At 44.6% G+C, this 19,612-nt stretch overlaps 1 protein-coding gene across 6 annotated transcripts in view; it reads right to left on the reverse strand.

Moving 5' to 3' along the window:
- The window catches only part of CCDC85A (coiled-coil domain containing 85A), a 203,251-nt gene that overhangs the window by 181,269 nt on the left and 2,370 nt on the right, over nucleotides 1–19,612 (reverse strand). For all 6 annotated transcript variants that reach the window (XM_060026568.1, XM_060026567.1, XM_060026566.1 and 3 more), the window contains exon 2: nucleotides 11,881–12,874. In XM_060026568.1, coding sequence (XP_059882551.1) covers nucleotides 11,881–12,874 — 994 coding nt within the window. The remainder of the gene's footprint in view (nucleotides 1–11,880; nucleotides 12,875–19,612) is intronic.

Raw genomic sequence — 19,612 nt, forward strand, 5'->3', positions numbered from 1 at the left:
ATTTCCACTTGGCAGTATATGCCCGCCTTCTGGGCAACTAAGCCATGTTTTCCCCAAAACCTTATAACATCTTTATTACTGACCCAAAAGATATTAGTCAGAAGAGGGGTTTTCTTAACTGATGACCCTCGTTGTAAAACTCTCCCACTAAAGAACAGTAATTCACCATAGTCTTTGCTAGAAAAATAAAATAATTGGAGAATTAAATGATAGTATAAATCTGGGCACATAAAGCCCTGAAACCCAGATCACTGTAAAAATTCTTAGTTCAGGAACCCTTAAGAAAAGGAACAAACCATTAAAATTAAACTGAGTTATAAAATCCTAACAAGGGATTTTTTCTTTTTAAATGCTAAGGAACTACCTTCCGTAGTCCACTTAGTTTAACCGCAAGGTCTAAACAATTGAAAACATTTTACCTTCCTCCCCATATGAGAAATTAATGTCGCTATTAGGAAACACTCTTGGAAAGCATTTAGTATCCTATGTAATCTAGCCTCTACCCACTTTGCAAAATCATCTGCCACGACCTAACAAAGATATCCAGCACAGACCTACTCACATCCTCGTGGCTCCTCAATACTGTCTGCTCATTTCCATCTCATGCCATCTCTCCCAGACATCCTCACCCCTCCTGCCAACGAATCCAAATCCAACTCCTCCCGAGACTCAACCTGACAACAGGGCTCCCTTGAACGGCCATCTCCCAGGCCCACAAAGGCCCAGAGCACCAATAGCTCATTCCATCCCTTTGGCTGTTAACTGTACACCTTCTCTGTTACCCACCTCCTCCCACGGATACAGCGGACCGTGAACTAGTATGAAGGGCCTGTGGCTCACTTTTCTGCTCTACCTTATAGAGGGTATCCCCAGGCTGCACCCCCATGGGACGCACAAACACTTGTCGAATAAATACGTATGTTTATACATTATTCTCAATAGTCACTCATCTACATGAGACAGTACAGACATTTATACGAAGCAAGTGAAACACAAGCAGAATTTTGTTTTCTACTACCACCTACACCCTTGAGTCTTTTACCAGCTTATGCTTCTCCCAACTATCATTTATGTTTGTTTTACTATGCTGTTTATCTCAGGACACACTCTGATTAGCCTTGGTCGTAATAAATCTCTAATATCCCCGACGTTGTTTAGAATGCGTGGCTGCCTGATGAGTCAAGGCAAAGATTTACAAGGAAATTGTGCCTTCCCTTCGGTTAATGGTGCTGTACCCTCCCAGTTTCACTGAAGAGCCTCACTCCAAAGTCGTTCAAGCTCAAGCTATAAAGTTATAGGATTAAAGGGCCAAAGAACGGAGAGAATGGCTCTTCATCTGCCCCAAGGTTCCTGGAAAAGATGACCAAAATCTGGTTGGATGGGACATAACAAAAGTGCACGAACAGCCTGGTGACACTGCCTTACTCTCTACCGAACTTGAGTTGATAAGCCATACTCTCCCATTCGGTACAAAGGTGGCAAAGAGACTTGAGAACATCTAGCCTGCAATGGAGTAGAAAGTAAAATCCTTCGCTCTGATTTTCCAGAGCACTGTCCCACTAAGACAGGGGAAAATAAGAAACTAGATGCACGTTTCACACGTGGCCAGCCCATCTGTAGCCTGCCATCTGAGACCTGCCCAAACAGAAGAAATCACACTTCAGGACTCCACGAATCCCAAGTCACCTCCGCTCTAGCCTCTTTAGCTCCCCTGTCACCCATGAGGTGTTCAATCATCACTGTGGCTACGTCAAAGGGGACTGGGTCTACTTGGACATCGCTAGGTGAACTGCTGCAACCCCGACAAGTTCCCGAGAAAGCACAGTGGTGCAGGGAAGCATTTAGCGCCATGGTTCTCAGGTCGTACCATGCACAGTGAACCCTCCACCTGAGCCCAGAATCCCTCCCGGATAACATCCTCACTGCTCTGTTAGGAGCTCAGGCCCAGCTGCACAAACTCTGGAGGAAGGCAGGTGGGGTGGCAAGCAGGGAGAGGAGCCCCCAGTCCAAGCTGATCAGACCTCCAGGCTGTCCTTGTGAGAGGAGGGGCAAGAAGCTGGAAATGGTACGTGGGTTGTGGTTCCTGGTTTCCATCGGTTCGTCCAGACCCTGCCTAAGTGTAATAAACACCGCGGGTTCTATGTTTATCAACACGCCAAGCTGTGTGGAACTAGATTTTCTCTGATGTCTGGGATAAAAATTAAGTCCCAAAACATGCTGGACACACAGAAACGCACTTTGCATTGTGTTGTGGAATCTGAACCCTGGGCTGTATGTTATTACTCAAAAAAAGTTTATTAGAGATACAGAGCTGTATCAGCACAACGTGAGGGAGCAAAACTGCCCTTTAGTAAATATATATTTGTTTCTAAATATTCAAACGATGTTTTAGGAAATGATGGTGTTAATAGATGATTATTTAACAGTCCATACCTAACAAAAGTAAAAAGTTGGCAATTCCACATTTATTCTCAGGTTTTATATACCTGTGAAATCCAAATTCTGAGACTACTGACTTAGAAAAACTCTATTCCAAGCCCCTTACTTGAGGGATAAATTTCTTTTGCCTGCAGAAGTGGGTGGTGTGCTAAAGGTCACACAGCAAAGTATGACCTCGAAAGTGGCAGAGCCAGTTCTGTACCCAAATCTCCAACTGGGCACGTGTGCCATGATGCCCTTTATGAAGTTAGGGCAACACACTGTAACTCCATGAAACAAACGTGATTATTTTTGAACTGTTTTGAAATACGTGTTAAATAAATACCACTTTTACTCACAATTAAAACAGAATTTGGCTAAAGGATGTTTATAAAATTGTTTCATTGTCTTAAAGCTATACATGAAGCTTAGATGCCATATGCCGACTTAAGGATGGGTATCTACATATTACTTCAACATATGGGTGAAATTCCACAGATACCTACAAACGTAAAAATAACTAGCTATGCCTTGTGAATAGGTGTAATAGGACTAGCCTAGCTTTCTTTTTTCAATGAATGCCTGTTGTACACATGGCTGTATAGAACTCTGGCAAGAACAACGTTTCCATCAAAGACAGATTCAAGTGCTAGGCCAATAAAATCCGAAGTGGGCAATTCTGAGATTGCAACAGGAAAAAGCCAAATAAATTAAGGGTGAAAACCATGTGGCATATAGTTTGAAAGTAAGAAGGACTAAGTATTGGTCTTCATTTAAGAGCTCAAGGGATACTGTAAAAATAAGCAATTTTCAAGCCTGTTCTTCCACAGATTTTGAAAAGCTTGGTTCCTAACTGTTTCTCATGAAAGTCACTATACTGAGGGGCTATTCATGGCAAACCACCTGGATAATGTTTATTTCTAGACCCCTAACTGATCATAACTGTAAAGGTACTCTCTTCCGAAGTACTCTCATATGTACAATAAGCAGCTAAACTCAGCCAGTTCTCCCCCGACGGCTCCATAACCAGGGCGATTCTGGTTGGGCCCTGTAACAATGAGGCAGCTGGCCCTGCCAGTCGACATAAGACAGGTGCCCATTGGCAACAAGGGGCACTACCAAATAGACCCTTTGAAATTCTTTATGGCATCCCCCTTACACAGCCCCTGTCTGCTATTTTCACTCTCTCTCCTCCTTCCCGTAAGCTGACTCTCACCTCACTTTCCTGTGAGTCACATGGAATCCATCATCGGCAGATATGACTAAATGACTTGTCTTTCAGGGTCTTATTACTCTGTTTAGGTGAACGGGTGAACTGGCGCTTGCTGTCCAGGAAAATCGAAAAGATGCTGAATTCATGAGCACGGTTAATTTGAATTCTCAAGAGTGGTTCAAACAGAGCAGGCTGCTTGGAACAGAAATTTGCAACTCAGATATTCTGACCTTTTAAATGCCATCAAAAGTGTAACGTAAGTGTACTTTACTTCTGCCTATAGTAGCATAAATCAGAATAACGGGCTTAATTAGTTTTGTTTGCAGTAAGCTGAGTTATTAAAAAAACACAACTCCTTGAGAGCAGTTGGTGTTGCCATCTGGCACATCCCCTTGCTCCTGGTCTTTCCTTCTGTTTCTTGTGCTCCAGAAGCTGACACTTCTCCAGACAGAACCTTTTGGCTATGAAGACAAGCGGATGGGTGAGAATGCGACTAAGGTCAACCGATCGTCACAAGGCTGGTTATCTGGAGGAGTGTGGTCTTGGGGTGGGGAGAGTCCGTGTGGGAGGAAGAAGGGCAGGAGGGCTGTTGGCCTCTCAGGCCAAGAGCAGGAATACTCCTTCCACCAAGAGTGCATCTCAAGACTTGATCATCCAGCTGTGAACAAGTGGACCCCGTCTAACCGAATGAGAGACTCCCAGGCAACAGATCCCAGCTCCCCTCCTGCACCTCCAGCTCTTCTCTGGAACCTCTCTAAGCCCGAGTCTACTGACATGCACCTTGTCTCACTCATCATTGCAGGTCGCTGGTTTTCTGGAATTTCCAACAGGAATGGGGCAAGACCGGGTCCCTATTCCATTTAGGGTCTTTACTGTTAACATTACCCCTACATCAAGTGCCTTGAAAGTCTGGAAGATTAAATGTCTTCTGTATAAAAATGACACCTTGCCCTGGGAGTCAGCAGGACTCTAGTCCTCTACTAACTGGCAATTGGCCTTGGGTAATTCACTGAACATCTCTGGAAGTCAATGTTCTCAATCAGAAAATGGGAAGGTTGAAGTGCATAAAATGCAGAGGACTTTACAGCTCCAAGTGTTATGATTGAAAGTGCCCTGATTTCTTAGCGTTAAAATAGACATTCTCGGGCTTCCCTGGTGGCGCAGTGGTTGAGAGTCCGCCTGCCGATGCAGGGGACGCGGGTTCGTGCCCCGGTCCGGGAAGATCCCACATGCCGCAGAGCGGCTGGGCCCGTGAGTCATGGCCGCTGAGCCTGCGTGTCCGGAGCCTGTGCTCCGCAACGGGAGAGGCTACAGCAGTGAGAGGCCCGCGTACCGCAAAAAAATAAAAAATAATAAAATAAAATAAAAAATAGACATTCTCAATTAACCAAATAAAATAAATATATACATACTCATGTATCTATGCCCCCCAATGCACCCAAATGCAATTCATGCTTTTTAAGCTTTTTGAAACAACTAGCAATTAAGGACACTCAGGAAGCTGTAGCTGCGCACCATCCAGATCAGGGGTTGCCCCTGGAAGCCAAAAGACCCCTCAATAATTGGAAGAAAGATGAGAAGACCTTTCAGAAGACCTTTCTTTATCATCAAGAAGGAATGTACCTGACTAGAAAAACCAACTCACTCAGGAAGCATCAGAGACTGCCTTTGAAGTTCTGATCATCAAAAGGTAACCAGAACATTCTATCCCTCAACCATAGCAGTGGGCAAAAATGGGGCTATAGATATTTTGTCTGCAAGATTTTTAAATGTAAGGATCCACTTTGCTTTATATAGCTGAAATTGAAATGAAGGCATTCAATGTCTTCAAGGCATTTAATAATTGATGAAATATGCATACAAGAACACTCAGTACGTGAGAGAGAGAAGCAAGTAACTGAAATACAGATTTAGAGCAATCACCCAACCCAGCCTTTCTCCATAACATATCCTGTCTCATAGAAAAGCCCACAGAAGGACTAAATAACTAAGGATCTGAAGAAGGAAAAAACTAAAATATCATTCCCGAAGTTTTCCTTTATCTGTGATTGAATATGTGCCTAATTTCAATCCAGGGCCAAGACCAAATCCCAAGGCTTTTTGTACCCTTCCATAACGATTCAAGTACAATAGCTCTATAGTACATTTAACTCTTTGTTACATGAAAACTGTAAAGGACCCAACTGTGTGTGAATAACCCAGTCATTGTCTTATCTTAAGGACAAACTAGTATTGCCTTTATAAAGATGATAAAGCAAGCTACTGTTCCTCTGCCATTTTGTCATTTCTAAACACCTCTTCTGCTTCTCTGCTGTTGAAGAATCCCTGGTCTCAGAAAGAGGAGCCACTCTTTCTATTGGAAACTCTTGAATGACACTCTAAAGAGAAGGCAGTTTATGTCAGGAACAGCAGTAACTTGATCAGAGACGTATAAGCTAGAGCTGAGATTTCATGTCTGTATTCGCAAGTGCCCCATGGCCTACTCTCGATGCTGAATCTGTAATTTCCTAGAACCCTTGAAAATCAGCCCATTTCAGAAAATGAAACTATTCTCTTAATATCTCCCAGAATCAAATTCAAAAATAAGTATTTTTCTTCAAATGTACACAAAGCTTACCAGAAACATTATGCATTAAAGTAGTATTAAGGCCAACCTGATTGTTCCAAAGTACCCAAGAAGCAAAAATAACTGAGCTGTTACACAGGTTCCCCAGTGCACCGGAAGGAGAGCATTCCTATGAAACCTTTCGTAAGCCGAAATGGGATAAAGTGAAGCAGCAATTACCTTAGGACACATCTGGCTAACAGATGCACAAAGGAAATGGAGATAAAGCACAGATGCTCATAGACAGTTTAAAGCTACGGTGGCCTGAAGCTAAGTGTGGTTCCCAGGGAAGGAACTTGGCAGTGCCACTCTCCCTGCTCGGGGGATCCACTGCCTCTACAGGGGTTCACTGCAAAACAAATGCTGAACGCTATTTTTTGCTTTTCACCTTTTTCATAAAATTGAAAATCCGCTTTAGATTTCTTTCAGTTAGTGAAAACAGGTACAAAGGTAGGTCCTTGGTAAAGCAAACTTTTGTAAAGCAGGGGACACCTGTATTACAGAAATACTTCAATTATCTGAAATACAGTCAAGACCCAGAAAACAAGCAAAAACTTTTTCAGCCCCAAAAACCGATAGATGCATGACACATGTACCGTGCGCAAAAGCTCATGCACTTTACTCACAGAAGGATACTTCAAGGTCACTTACTCTTATTTTCAACACAGTCCTAATCAGTGTGATTATCCATTTTCCCAAGGGAAATGGATAATCACATTAGATTATCCATTAGAAAGAGCAGAGCAGAAATCAGAAACGATGAGGATATGATGTTAAAGCCAGGCCGGGTGAGGGCAGCAAGGAATATTGCGGAAGCATGCTGGTACTAGAAGTGACTGAAAATCTATTAAAAGTAGATACTGAAAAAAAAAAAAAAAAAGCCACCTGGGGCCATTTAATGTAGGGACTCACAGTTCTATCTAGCTTCAGAGTTTCTCAACATCAGAAGTGGCTAAAATGAGAAATTTTAGAGCCTAGGTCCATAAAGTGCAGCACACTGGCCCAATGGTGCTATGCAAGTAAAACTTTTTTTTCAAGCTTTTGCAAAGTTTGGCTTCACATTCTTATTTCTGAGCAGCGGAGCTTGACTACACTGATGCCTCCAGAATAAGGTATCATTACTATGAGTAAACCTAGAGGCTTAGAGCAAATCACCGCTTCTGTACTCACTTGACACTTGTGAAAATGAGTTATCTGACGAAATGGAATACTCACCCTAATTCTGTTCTAAGTTAGGTTTTTTCTGAATTATTTCAGTTGAAAAGATAAAGGCATTACTAACTCAATGGTATTTTTTCTATTATGTGTATCTTCTGAAAACCTGCAATGGATCCCCAAATGCAAATGTTTAATTGATTTCAACTGGGTCTAAAGGGCTCAACCATAATTAGGGGAATGGGATTCCTCTGGCTTCACAGCATCAACGGGCTTATGTGACTGAATTCCAAGGCACTTGAAGATTTGTTTGCTAAATAGAATCAACTAAATAGTTGGCATTGTTCACATGCAATATTAAAGTTACTGAAATATATATACACACACACAGCATATAGATAATAGAGATAATCTCCTTAGAAGATTAACATTGTCCCCTAGATTTAAAGAATGTTTATAGCTTTGTGCTATTATTGCTAGTGCAGTTGAAAGCCTTACATTCTACTAGAAATTACCTTTCTAAGCCATCTGGGTTTTCCAATAATAGTTCACCTCTTAGATATTTTGCAATATCTCAAACTACATTTTCAACATTAAGCATTCTATGTCATTAAATCAAAATGTATTCTTATGATGAATGCAACATGCTTTGCACAAACAGGTATAGTACAATCGACTGATTTTTCCAAAACGTCTTAAAATTGATGTCCTATCAAAGTGAATATAAGGCTACCAAATTACCATACTGAAGCTTGAAGACCAAAAACTACTATCTAGTTCTTTAACCATCTACGTGTCAGCTCACACAACAGAAAATACACTCAGAGGACCTCAGTTAAAATCAGTTCTGTAGCATTTCCATAACTGTTAACTGCTGACATTTTTCTCCCAAGAGACATTCAATTTCTATTGTCCAAATTCATTCATAAGTGATGGTCTGACTTTCTCTAAGCAAAATAAAAGATTTATGAGAGCAATCACTCATGCCGTAGTGCACCACTACTTAATTCACAGACAGCCTTGCTTCAGAGAAACTCTGCTGGGCTCTTCCACACATAGGTTATCTCACCCCTAGCAGACAAGGCCATTTTTGTGTTATCAGCGTCTTTCGTTTACTCATTAACAGAGAATAACAAGCCGTCTTAAAACTCAAGGTAAAACCTATAAACTGGGAGATTTGAAATGCAGGTTCTCTTGTGGGAAATATTCGTTAGGATTGCAGGTGCCGCGTGATCTACATTCACCAAAAACATCCACTGGAAATAGGTTACAAACTCCTGTGCTTCTTTGTCCAGCGGGATGTGAAGGCTTGAAAAGGTCGTCTTAAATGACTCATATGCCAGAGTTTCCCCGAATTAACCAAATAATCCCACCCACCAAAAACTCAAATTTTCAACCCATACCCCTGAAGAAGTACATTATCAGATAGCCTTGGTCTGGGGTTGAGAGGGGTGACGTTTTCCAGTACCTGCTGGCGTCAGTCCTTCTCAGTCCTGGAGTTCAGCAAAGGAAAGGAAGAACTTTCTTCTTCGGAGGAAGCTTGGGTGTTTGAGAGCTTCACTCACACCAGCCCATCTTATCCAACAACCACGCACCTCGGCCAATGGTTTCCACCTGGTCTGCTCATTAGAATCACCTGAAGGGCTCTTTTTACAACGGGCCCAGGCCCAGTACCAGACCAATTCAATGTGCATCTGAGTGTGGGATCCAGGCACCAGTGTTTTTTCAAAGTCAGCCCAGTGATTTTAGCCTGCAGCCAAGCTGAAAAACGCTGCTCTAGAGCAGTGATCTTGAATCAGAGTCCGTTTTGCCCACTCCCTACCCCAGGAACATTTGGTAGCATCTGGAGACATTTTTAATCGTCACAACTGGGGGTTGCTTATGGGTAGAGCCCGGGATGCTGCTACGCCTCCCAAAACGCACAAGACAGCCCCTCACAACTTTCACCTGCTTTTTGTTAATGCAGAAACATTCAAGGGCTCATCCAAAACACTCACCTCTCACGCCAACCCCACACAGAAGGATGCTGTAAATGACTCAGCAAATTTGCAGTTTGGGATTTACCTTGCTGCTGGTTCCTATCTGTTTATAAGACAATAATTCAACCCAAGTGTGTGGGGATTTAAAAATATGAAAAAATCATGTCTCACTATCCATATCAAAAATTAATTTGTAACAGCAGGATAAATACAAGCTACCAGGGCCCAAGTTTATAGGCTGATGATCCGTAAACACCTCATCGTGCCTCTTCATTTTCCAATTAATTATTGAAATAAAAATGCAATGCAAATGGACTACAAATACACTTTGGTGAGGATATCCACTGTCAGAAGATGTCACTTAAGAAGGAGAAAACCCGAAGTAAACACAAGAATTAAACTACAGTGTCATTCTAAACAATGCATCTATGTTACATCAAATTTTTAACTGAATAAAATTGTTAAATTTAAAAAAACCATTTGCCTGACCATGAAATTTATCTGAACCCAGGCAATAAGATTCAACGATTAACGCCATCCCTATCTAGAGACAGACCTTACTTTACACAAAGAATTGCTTAAAAATTGCACCTAAAATCCCTTCTTATAAGTTAAATCACACATTAAATTAGAGAAGTTCTTTATTTAAGTAAGCCTTTTTGTAAGGAGAAGAACCGTTTTGTAAGTGAACCAGCTGCCCTTAAGTAATCTTTATTTTGGTTCAAGATAAAAAGTTTCCTCAAAATAGTGCACATTTACTTCTCATGCTCATTAAAAAGTAATCAAGAAGTGGAAAAGTCATTAACTTTACCTTCCTGTTAACACATTACCCCCTGAAGACAAGTTTCATGGCCGATGACACATCTTGTGATGGTAACACAACCAAAATATCTTTTTAAATGACTTTCATCTCTTGTGAGAACTGCACAGCCGAGGCTGCCCACAGCAATCAGGGCAGCATCTCCTGGAAAGAGTGAGGGAAGGGTGCCATCAACAAAGTAAAAGCCCCAGCCAGCCCGGTGGCTTCAACACAACAGGTGAATTGGCTTCTCCCAGCTTTCACCTCCCAGCACGTAACAGAGAAAGCAACAGCATCCGATCTTTCCTCTGTGCTTAAAACATTGGACGTATTAGAAGCCAAGCTTCAGGAGTCAATTTTCAGCACTACGAGAAAACGATGAGGGTGAAATGGAATCCAACAGGTAAATCCCCAACTACAATATTGAAAATTTACCCCTTCGTGTCACTGCTAAAATTGGCGGCCTCCAGCACTGCTCAGAGCTGACTGCACATAGCCTCCGGAGCAGCTTTCAAATAAAGTGAAAAACCCCAGATATTTTGGATGCAGAAACCCCACTTCATAAAACCAATCGTTTTAGTTCTAACTCGGCCACAGCTGACATAAAAAAAGACCCTCACAATTCTTTTAAGTTTTTTTTTTTCCTCTCTTGAGTTTCAAGTGGTTTCATAACGAAGATGCAGAAAAGTAAACCTCTTCCAAACGGTTTAGAGCTGCCTCAGCCAATGCAGTGGATGTTGCACTTTGGAAACCAAAGGAGTGTCCAAACACATCTGTACATTTAAAGGGGAATATTTAAACAACCAGAAAGATGACTCGCCATGTAAAAAGGCATGCTACTCAAGCACTGACATATATCCACTACCAAACGTAAAATAGATGGCTAGTGGGAAGCAGCCGCATAGCACAGGGAGATCAGCTCGGTGCTTTGTGACCACCTAGAGGGGTGGGATAGGGAGGGTGGGAGGGATACGCAAGAGGGAGGAGATATGGGGATATATGTATAGCTGATTCACTTTGTTATGCAGCAGAAACTAACACACCATTGTAAAACAATTATACTCCAATAAAGATATTTAAGAAAAGGGAAAGAAATCATCTGATGCATTTCAGATGCAAAGGAAAGTCACAGAGTCATGCTAAGGCCCCCAACACAATGGAGAACATCCTCAAGGAAAAGTAAGGCATATTTACAGGTATTCAGGCAACCCAGCGTCAAGTCTGTTTAAGGACACCCTAGTTCTTTTTTAATGTTATTGTTTTTCATAATAAATACTCATTTCTTTCTGCACATAAGCTGTTAGCTGGACTCAAAAACCTTTGGTCACCTGCTCCAAGAGAGCCCTTGTAGGAAACTGCACACAAGCAGGAAAATGTTCAAGATAGAGAAATCTTAGGTTGGTTTTATTTTTATCTTCAATGCCCACAAATCTCACCCTGACTACTCAGGGTTCCACGGAATTATCGTTCCTCTCCTTCCCCTGCCCCCTCCCCCCCAATATTCTCCAGGCCACCTGGTAACTGCATAAAATAGAACAAATGGAGGGGGAGACACACACATCATGATTTGGGGGCAAACGTGTGTTCCTCTCCCCAACCCGCCTCCGCACTAGCGCCTGCAGTTTCTAACATGGCCGCAAAGCCTTGCATCATTCATAACTCTCTACCCAGTGGCCCCAGCAAAGCGGTTCCCCAGCACGTACTGACCCACCGTTCATGCCACTGTAGACATTCCGGTGATGGGGTGACAGATCCTCTTGCGCCTGCCTTCGGAGGGTGCCCTCCCTGCTGCCACCGCCGCTGCCGCCGCCGCCGCCTCCACCGCCACCGCCGCCTCCGCCGCCACCGCCGCCTCCGCCCACGTGTTTGTGATCGGGGCTCCCCCCGTAATGCTGTTTGAGGTGCTCCGGGCTGGTGCCCCGGGCTCTGGGTAGCTGCTCCAGGCTCCCGCCGACGGCGTGTTTCTGAAGATGCTCAGGGCTCCCTCCGCTGTGCCTGGCGTGCTCGGGGCTGCCCCCGGGCCTGTGCTTCTGTAAGTGCTCCGGGCTCCCGCTCAGCACGTGCTTGGGCAGCGTTTCGGGGCTGCTCCCCGCGTGCGGGTGCCTTTGCTGTTCGGGGCTGCCCTTGCACAAGGGTTTGTGGTGCTCGGGGCTGGGTCCTTTGAGGGCTTTGGGGTGATCTGGGGTCGCGGAGGCCCTGGGCTTCTGCAGATGCTCAGGGCTGGCGCTCCTGTGCTTGGAGTGCTCCGGGCTGCCCTCGGCCCGGGGCTTCTGCAGGTGCTCCGGGCTGCCGCCGCTCGCGTGATGCTTGTGGTCCGGGCTGTCGGTGCTGCCTGCGCTGGAAGTGCTGCTGCCGTCGCCCACGTCCCGCACGTAGGGCGCCGTGGTGGCGGCAAGCTGGCAGAGGCTGGCCTGGCTGTCGATGGAGCAGCGGCTGCCCGCGCAGCCCGCGCCCTTCTCCTCGTCCAGCAGCACGCAGAGCTCCTTGAGCTCCATGTTCTCCTTCACCACCTCCTCCTGCTTCACCTCCAGCTCCTTCAGCTTCTGCAGGTATAAGGCCACTTCCTTGTGCATCACCCCCGCCGTGTAGCGGCCCAGTCTCTGCCACTCCCGGGACACCCTCTTGCCCTTCTGCCGGTCGTCATCCAGGAAACAGCAGAGGTCCCTCAGTTCCTGGTTGTCCTCCTGGAGTTTCTGGTTAATATCCTGAAAAGAGACATACAGCCATTCAAGCCAGGTATGTGTGGGAGGCGACACCAGGCTCAGACTTCTGGGAGCCAGGGAGCCTGGAAGGGGTGAATTCTCTGTGATGATAGGGGAGGGAGGGAGAAGGTGAGAGGAAGCTACAGATGTGTAGCTGTCCAAAAAAATAACAATAATGGGTATTGATTCTGCTCCCTGCCCCATGCTTTACTTGCATTATCTCATCTACTTCTCACCAAACCCTCAGGGGATATTATGGTTCTTTTACAGACGGGGAAACGGGACCTCGCAAAGCTTCACTTGTCCAAGGTCATCCAGTCAGTCTTTAGGGAGCAGCCAGTTCATTAACAGGAAATCAGTAGGCTCCCTGCCCCACCTTCAAGGAAGAAAGATGGCTGCTTGTGATCTGCGAAAGGCTTAACAAGCTCTGAGGCAACAGGCCTTTCGTCAGCGCAAACGACAAACACTGCCTAGGTGTTCAGCCCACGACCCGGAGAAGCAGCCCCAACCCCTGCATGAGCGAGCAGCAAACTGTCCTCTGGTGGCGTTTCAGTCCTGCCCATCCAACCCTACTTGCCATCCTCCCTGCACGGCTCCCAGGCAGCTCACCTGGAACTCAGGTTCTTGTGTGATATTCAAACTCCCCCCTCCCCCCAAATCGCACCTCTCAGCAAATGCCACCTCCACCCATCCTGTCGCCCTTTATAAGAACCTGTGGTTATGCCTGGCACCTCCTTCTCCCTCACCTCCCAGTTCCGAGCCAAACACGTCTCCTGAACTCTACCTCCGAAATTTACCTCGTCACTCCCATGCTTCAAACCCTTAAAAGGGTCTCACTGCCCTTACGATAAAGTGCAAAATCCTTTAAATCTCAAAAGGACCCCAATCCTCTTAACTGGCCTACTTCTCCAGCATGAACGGTGATTCATTCATGAATATTTAGTAAGCATCTATTATGTGCCGGGTACCTGTCCAGGTGCTAGGGACAGATCAGAGGACGCAGCAAAGCCCTTGCCATCCTATGGCTTTCATTCTGGTGGGGAAGACTAACAAAAAAGCAAGTATAGAACATAATGTCATAGAGTGAAAAGTGCTGGGAAACAGACTAAAGCAGGCTAAAAAATACTATCTTTTAAGAGAAGGCACCTCTGCAGAAAAAGAAAACATTTGAGCAAAGACCTGGGTGAAATAAAGGCGCAAACATTTGCTGGAAGATGATCCCAGGCAGAGTGAAAGGTAAGTGTAAAAGCCCCAAGACAGATGTGGCTCAAGTTGCAGCAAGGCCAGTGGGCCTAAAGCAGAGTGAGCAAGGGCGGGCAGAGCTGGGAAGGAGGTCTGGGAGGGGAGGTGCAAGTGGGTGGGCACCAGGGCTAGGTAGATAACGTGGGCCTCATCAGCCACATGAAGGCCTTGCCGGCCACAGGAAGACTCTGGACTGTTGGCAAGCTGAGGATAGAGGACTAGACATGATGTGATTCATTCTGCACCATCATTCTGTGCAGAAAATAGACGGCTGGGGGATGGAAGGAGGCGGGTGACTGGAAGAGAGAGAGACAGGATAAGGTGGAAGCTGGAAGACCAGGTAGGAGGCTACAAGGTTAGTCCAGGGAGAGGGAGATGATGGTGGCGGTTACCCATGGTGGCAGTGGACAAGGTGAGACCATCCCTCCCCATCATGCACAGAGCCCCACCCATGCTGGCCTGGCCTCAGGGCCCAAGGGACAAGCCCTTCCGCTCTTTCACTCGGAAAGCTTCCCCCAGCCTCTACACAATCTTTGTTTCTCACTTTACGGCACTTCCCCATAGAAGCCATCCCTGACCACTAATCTATGCTCTGCGAGGAGCCCTTCAACTTCCCCTCTGTTGCATTACAACTTCTAATCACATATGGTTGAGTCTATCAGTCAAGTCTCCATCCTCACTAGACCAGAGTCATGAGAATGGAGACCCGTCTCTTCTGTTCACCGCTGTGCATCCAGAACACAGCACCCCTACTGTAGAAACCTGAAACCAAGGAATTCAGAATTAACTGTGAAATCCCCACTTAGTCTCCATTCACACATATAGTAAAGGGGGTAGCTGTTTCTTGAAGCGCCATAGTTTGGTGGGGGGTGAAAAGGGGACAGCTACCTAAGATTTCCCTTACTCCACAAAGCCTGAAAATCTCTGGTCTTGTGACTCATCCAATCCAGACCTAGAGGTACTCAGAGAGGGGACTTGATTCTCCCAAACTCAGGTTGATTCCAACACTTCCCCCGATATTGACTAGGAAATAAACCATAAAACAGCGGCCACCCTGGAATCTGCCAAGCTGGAATCTCCTGGCAGTCATGAGGCCTAACGTGGGAGTGATTCCCAAGGCCTGAGGAGAAAGAGGCTCTGTGCCGCTTAGTTTTCAACTCAATTCTAACTCTTAGCCTCACCAATCCTCGTGTCTAATGCCCATCTAGTCCTTTTGCTTCTCAGTGCCACTCTCTGACCTCAGGCCCGGCTGTTTCCAAAAGCCTCCAGCGGGCCTCCCTGCCTTGGTCTACCCCAACCCCTAACTTCCCTTGCTCACTCCAATCCAAGCTCTCTCTGGCCAGACTGATCGTCAAAAACTCTCCCTGCAGGTAGTGTCTGTCCTGCCCCTAAACCCCCATTGCCTCCCCTTTGCCAAGGAAAATGAATAAACCCTTGGGCCAGGCCTCCAAGGCTTTCTTCCTGCCTTTCTACCTTTAGCTCCCTCTAATTGCGAACCAGCTAATTATGAACCCTGATTAGGTCTAACTTTCCAACTAGAAAATACTATCTTCTGCCTTCTATAGACTTACCTAAGAGGACAGATTGCTCTGATAAGACTCCACCAGCCCTAGAACAGCATCTGGTGTGCAGCAGCACCAGGCGTGAATAAATGACTAAAGTATCCCATTCACTACTCAATGCCTGTAAGACACACTCCTTAGAGCACTCATTGGGCATCTTCTTTTTTCTTTCTTTCTTTTCTAATGTAGATTACCTTAGCTTCTGGAGGGCAGAGTACATTCCAATGTCTTTCTTTGCATAACTGACCCACTTGACTTGATGTGTTGCATACAATGAATGCTTAATATGTGTTTATGGACTGACCAGCCCTTTAAAGCGCTAGGCCTATGGCCAAAACAGGATACAGCTCTAGCTACTGAGAAAAGATTTCTTATTGTTGTTTTCAGCTAGCCCTGCTGTGTTGGAGTCTGTAGTAATAAGAGAATAAATTGTTCCTTGACACTGGTGCTTTATGGGAAATCAGAAGCTGTGGATATTCCAAGAAAATAATGCTAAACAAAATTAATCATTCTCAGCTTCACAGCTCATGCAGCTCAATATCAAAAAAACAAACAACCCAATCCAAAAATGGGCAGAAGACCTAACCAGACATTTCTTCAAAGAAGATATACAGATTGCCAACAAACACATGAAAGGATACTCAACATCACTAATCATTAGAGAAATGCAAATCAAAACTACAATGTGGTATCACTTCACACTGGTCAGAATGGCCATCATCAAAAAATCTACACCAATAAATGCTGGAGAGGGTGTGGAGAAAAGGGAACCCTCTTGCACTGTTGGTGGGAATGTAAATTGATATAGCCTCTATGGAGAACAGTATGGAGGTTCCTTAAAAAACTAAAAATGGAACTACCATATGACCCAGCAATCCCACTACTGGGCATATACCCTGAGAAAACCATAATTCAAAAAAGAGTCATGTACCACAATGTTCACTGCAGCACAATAGCCAGGACATGGAAGCAACCTAAGTGTCCATCGACAGATGAATGGATAAAGAAGATGTGGCACATATATACAATGGGATATTACTCAGCCATAAAAAGAAATGAAATTGTTATTTGTAGTGAGGTGGATGGACCTAGAATCCATCATACAGAGTGAAGTAAGTCAGAAAGAGAAAAACAAATACCGTATGCTAACACATATATACGGAATTTAAAAAAAAATGGTTCTGAAGAAACTAAGGGCAGGACAGGAATAAAGACGCAGATGTAGAGAATGGACTTGAGGACACGGGGAGGGGGAAGGGTAAGCTGGAACAAAGTGAGAGAGTGGCATGGACATATATACACTACCAAATGTAAAACAGATAGCTAGGGGGAAGCAGCTGCATAGCACAGGGAGATCAGCTTGGTGTTTTGTGACCACCTAGAGGGGTGCGATAGGGAGGGTGGGAGGGAGACACAAGAGAGAGGGGATATGGGGATATATGTATACGTAGAGCTGATTCACTTTGTTATAATGCAGAAACTAACACACCGTTGTAAAGCAATTATACTCCAATAAAGATGTTAGGGCTTCCCTGGTGGCGCAGTGGTTGAGAGTCCGCCTGCCGATGCAGGGGACACGGGTTCGTGCCCCGGTCCGGGAAAATCCCACATGCCGCGGAGCAGCTGGGCCCGTGAGCCATGGCCGCTGAGCCTGCGCGTCCGGAGCCTGTGCTCCGCAATGGGAGAGGCCACAACAGTGAGAGGCCCGCGTACCGCAAAAATAAAAAAAAAGATGTTAAAAGAAAAATCATTCTCAGCTTCAAAAATTCTTCCACATTTAGCTTAATCCTCCCATTTCATAGAAAGTTCGTCATGTTCTTCTTCATCTAACTGAATTTCCATGTGAAAATATCCCCTTTGAGTATCCTACAACTATTCCTGTTTTCTCCAGAACTGGGAAGTAAATAGGACTTGTGCCACCATGGGCTCCTTCCCAAATGGAGTGAAATATATACAGTTGACCCCTGAGCAAACTGGGGATTAGTGGTGCTGACACTTGGCCAAGTTGAAAAGCCATGTAACTTATAGTCGGACCTCCCTACACCAGATCCACAATCATGGATTCAACCACCAGCGGATAGTAGCACTGCAGTATTTAGTAGTGAAAATATCCCTGTAAAAGTGGACCTGTGCAGTTCAAACCTGTGTTTTCAAGTGTCAACTGTACTTCTCAGAACTCTAGTTGGGGTAGAAGGGGCATGTATTAGCCCATTCAGTTTTATCACAGTTCCTTTTTTTCTGTTATTATTCTTGCAAATATTATTTACTCTCCAATTATGAGCTATTTCCTCTGCCTTCTAATGAACAGCTAAGCAACCAGCTTGATAATAACCTTGTGAGCTAGTTTTTTCAAATCTATCACTTTAAGACTTGGGCCGTCTTTTTCAAAACAGTGTCTTTTTTAACACTGCAGCACGCTACTAGATGTTGCCCATCTGTCGAAAGGGGGCTTTCAAAAGATTAAATCCATAATCACCCGAAATTCATATCATCCCAAATTTCATACCTAAGATTCTCAAGTACTATAACTGTGGTTAAAGAATTGTTTTAATTTGTTATTTTTCCATCATTGCAGGATGGGGAATTGGTGTGTTGGCGAGCGAGGAAGAAAATTAATGGGCTGCAGATAAAAAATCTATAGAGATTGAATTGCCCCCAATTCCCGCCCCCGCCCCCAGAAAATTCCAGGCCAGAGCAGTCTGGGTGTTGGTATATGCTCAGAAGTGCACGAACATGGTTCTCAGGAATCCATCCCTTTCAACAGCAGCACCCTAACCGGAATCTCCTTTCTCCAACCCCTTTTAGGCTGACACATTCTAACCAGAGAATGTCAACTAGCCAAAAGAAAAGAAAATCAGCTTATGTGGAACATTTCATATCTGTGTGACCTTAAGAAAGCTATTTAACCTCACTGGGGTTTCTTCATCTATGTATCATTTAATCTTCACACCTCAAGTGGAAATAATATCCCCATTTAGCAGATGAGAAAACGGAGGCTCAAAAAGGTTATTTGCCCAAGCTACCCAAATTGTCAGACTCCAAAACCTTTCTCTTTCCCACTCTGAACTACCTCCTAAATGTTTAAACACAAACAAGTCAGCCAGTGCTTGGACAGAGTCACAGTCCCCTCAAAGGAAAAGAACGATGCTCCCATTCCCCAATGTCCACAGCCACAGTACCACCTAGAAGCCCTGAAAATATTTAGATGCAATTTCAAAGGCAGCTCACAGAAAGAGGCATAAGAAAGAAAAGTGTTATGGCCTTAATTACCCTAAATTTACAGTCTTCAGCTGAGAGTCCCAAACCAACAGAGGCAAAAAAAAAAAAAAAAGAAAAGAAAGAAAGAAAATCCCTTCCTTCCAATTAAATGAAAATAAATTTTAAATGTACTATCGTTATCTCCCATTTCCTCCCACCCCACCTCTTTCCTTTTCTCCCTTGGTATCCATACATTTGTTCTCTAAGTCTCACTATTGATACTATGTATAAAATAGACAACTGATGGGAACATACTGTATAGAGGAAACTCTACTTAATGCACTGTGGTGTCCTAAATGGGAGGAAAATCCAAAAGTAAGGGAATATATGTACACGTATGGCTGATCCATTTGGCTGTGCAGTAGAAACTAACACAACATTGTAAAGCAACTATACCCTAATAAAAAATAATAAAAAAATAAAGTGAAATGTACTATCACTTATTCAGTCAACCACATTTATGGATCACTATGGTGCCTACGGAAGCTCTGAGCCGATACGTGGAAGGGAAGGAAGAAGGCTTGCCCCTCAGAGTTGGCCAGAGGCTTAGGAGGGGCCACCATGTGGCTGCCCCAGGATGATGGGAATGAGGAGAAGGGGCTGCATCAGAAAGTAACCAACCCCCATCATTTCCGAACTTGATAAGGAAGTGGACTGGAAAGTCTTTTAATGCCAGGTC

This window comes from Delphinus delphis, chromosome 12 (genome assembly GCF_949987515.2).
Source record: "Delphinus delphis chromosome 12, mDelDel1.2, whole genome shotgun sequence".
In the NCBI taxonomy this organism is placed as follows: Eukaryota; Metazoa; Chordata; class Mammalia; order Artiodactyla; family Delphinidae; genus Delphinus; species Delphinus delphis.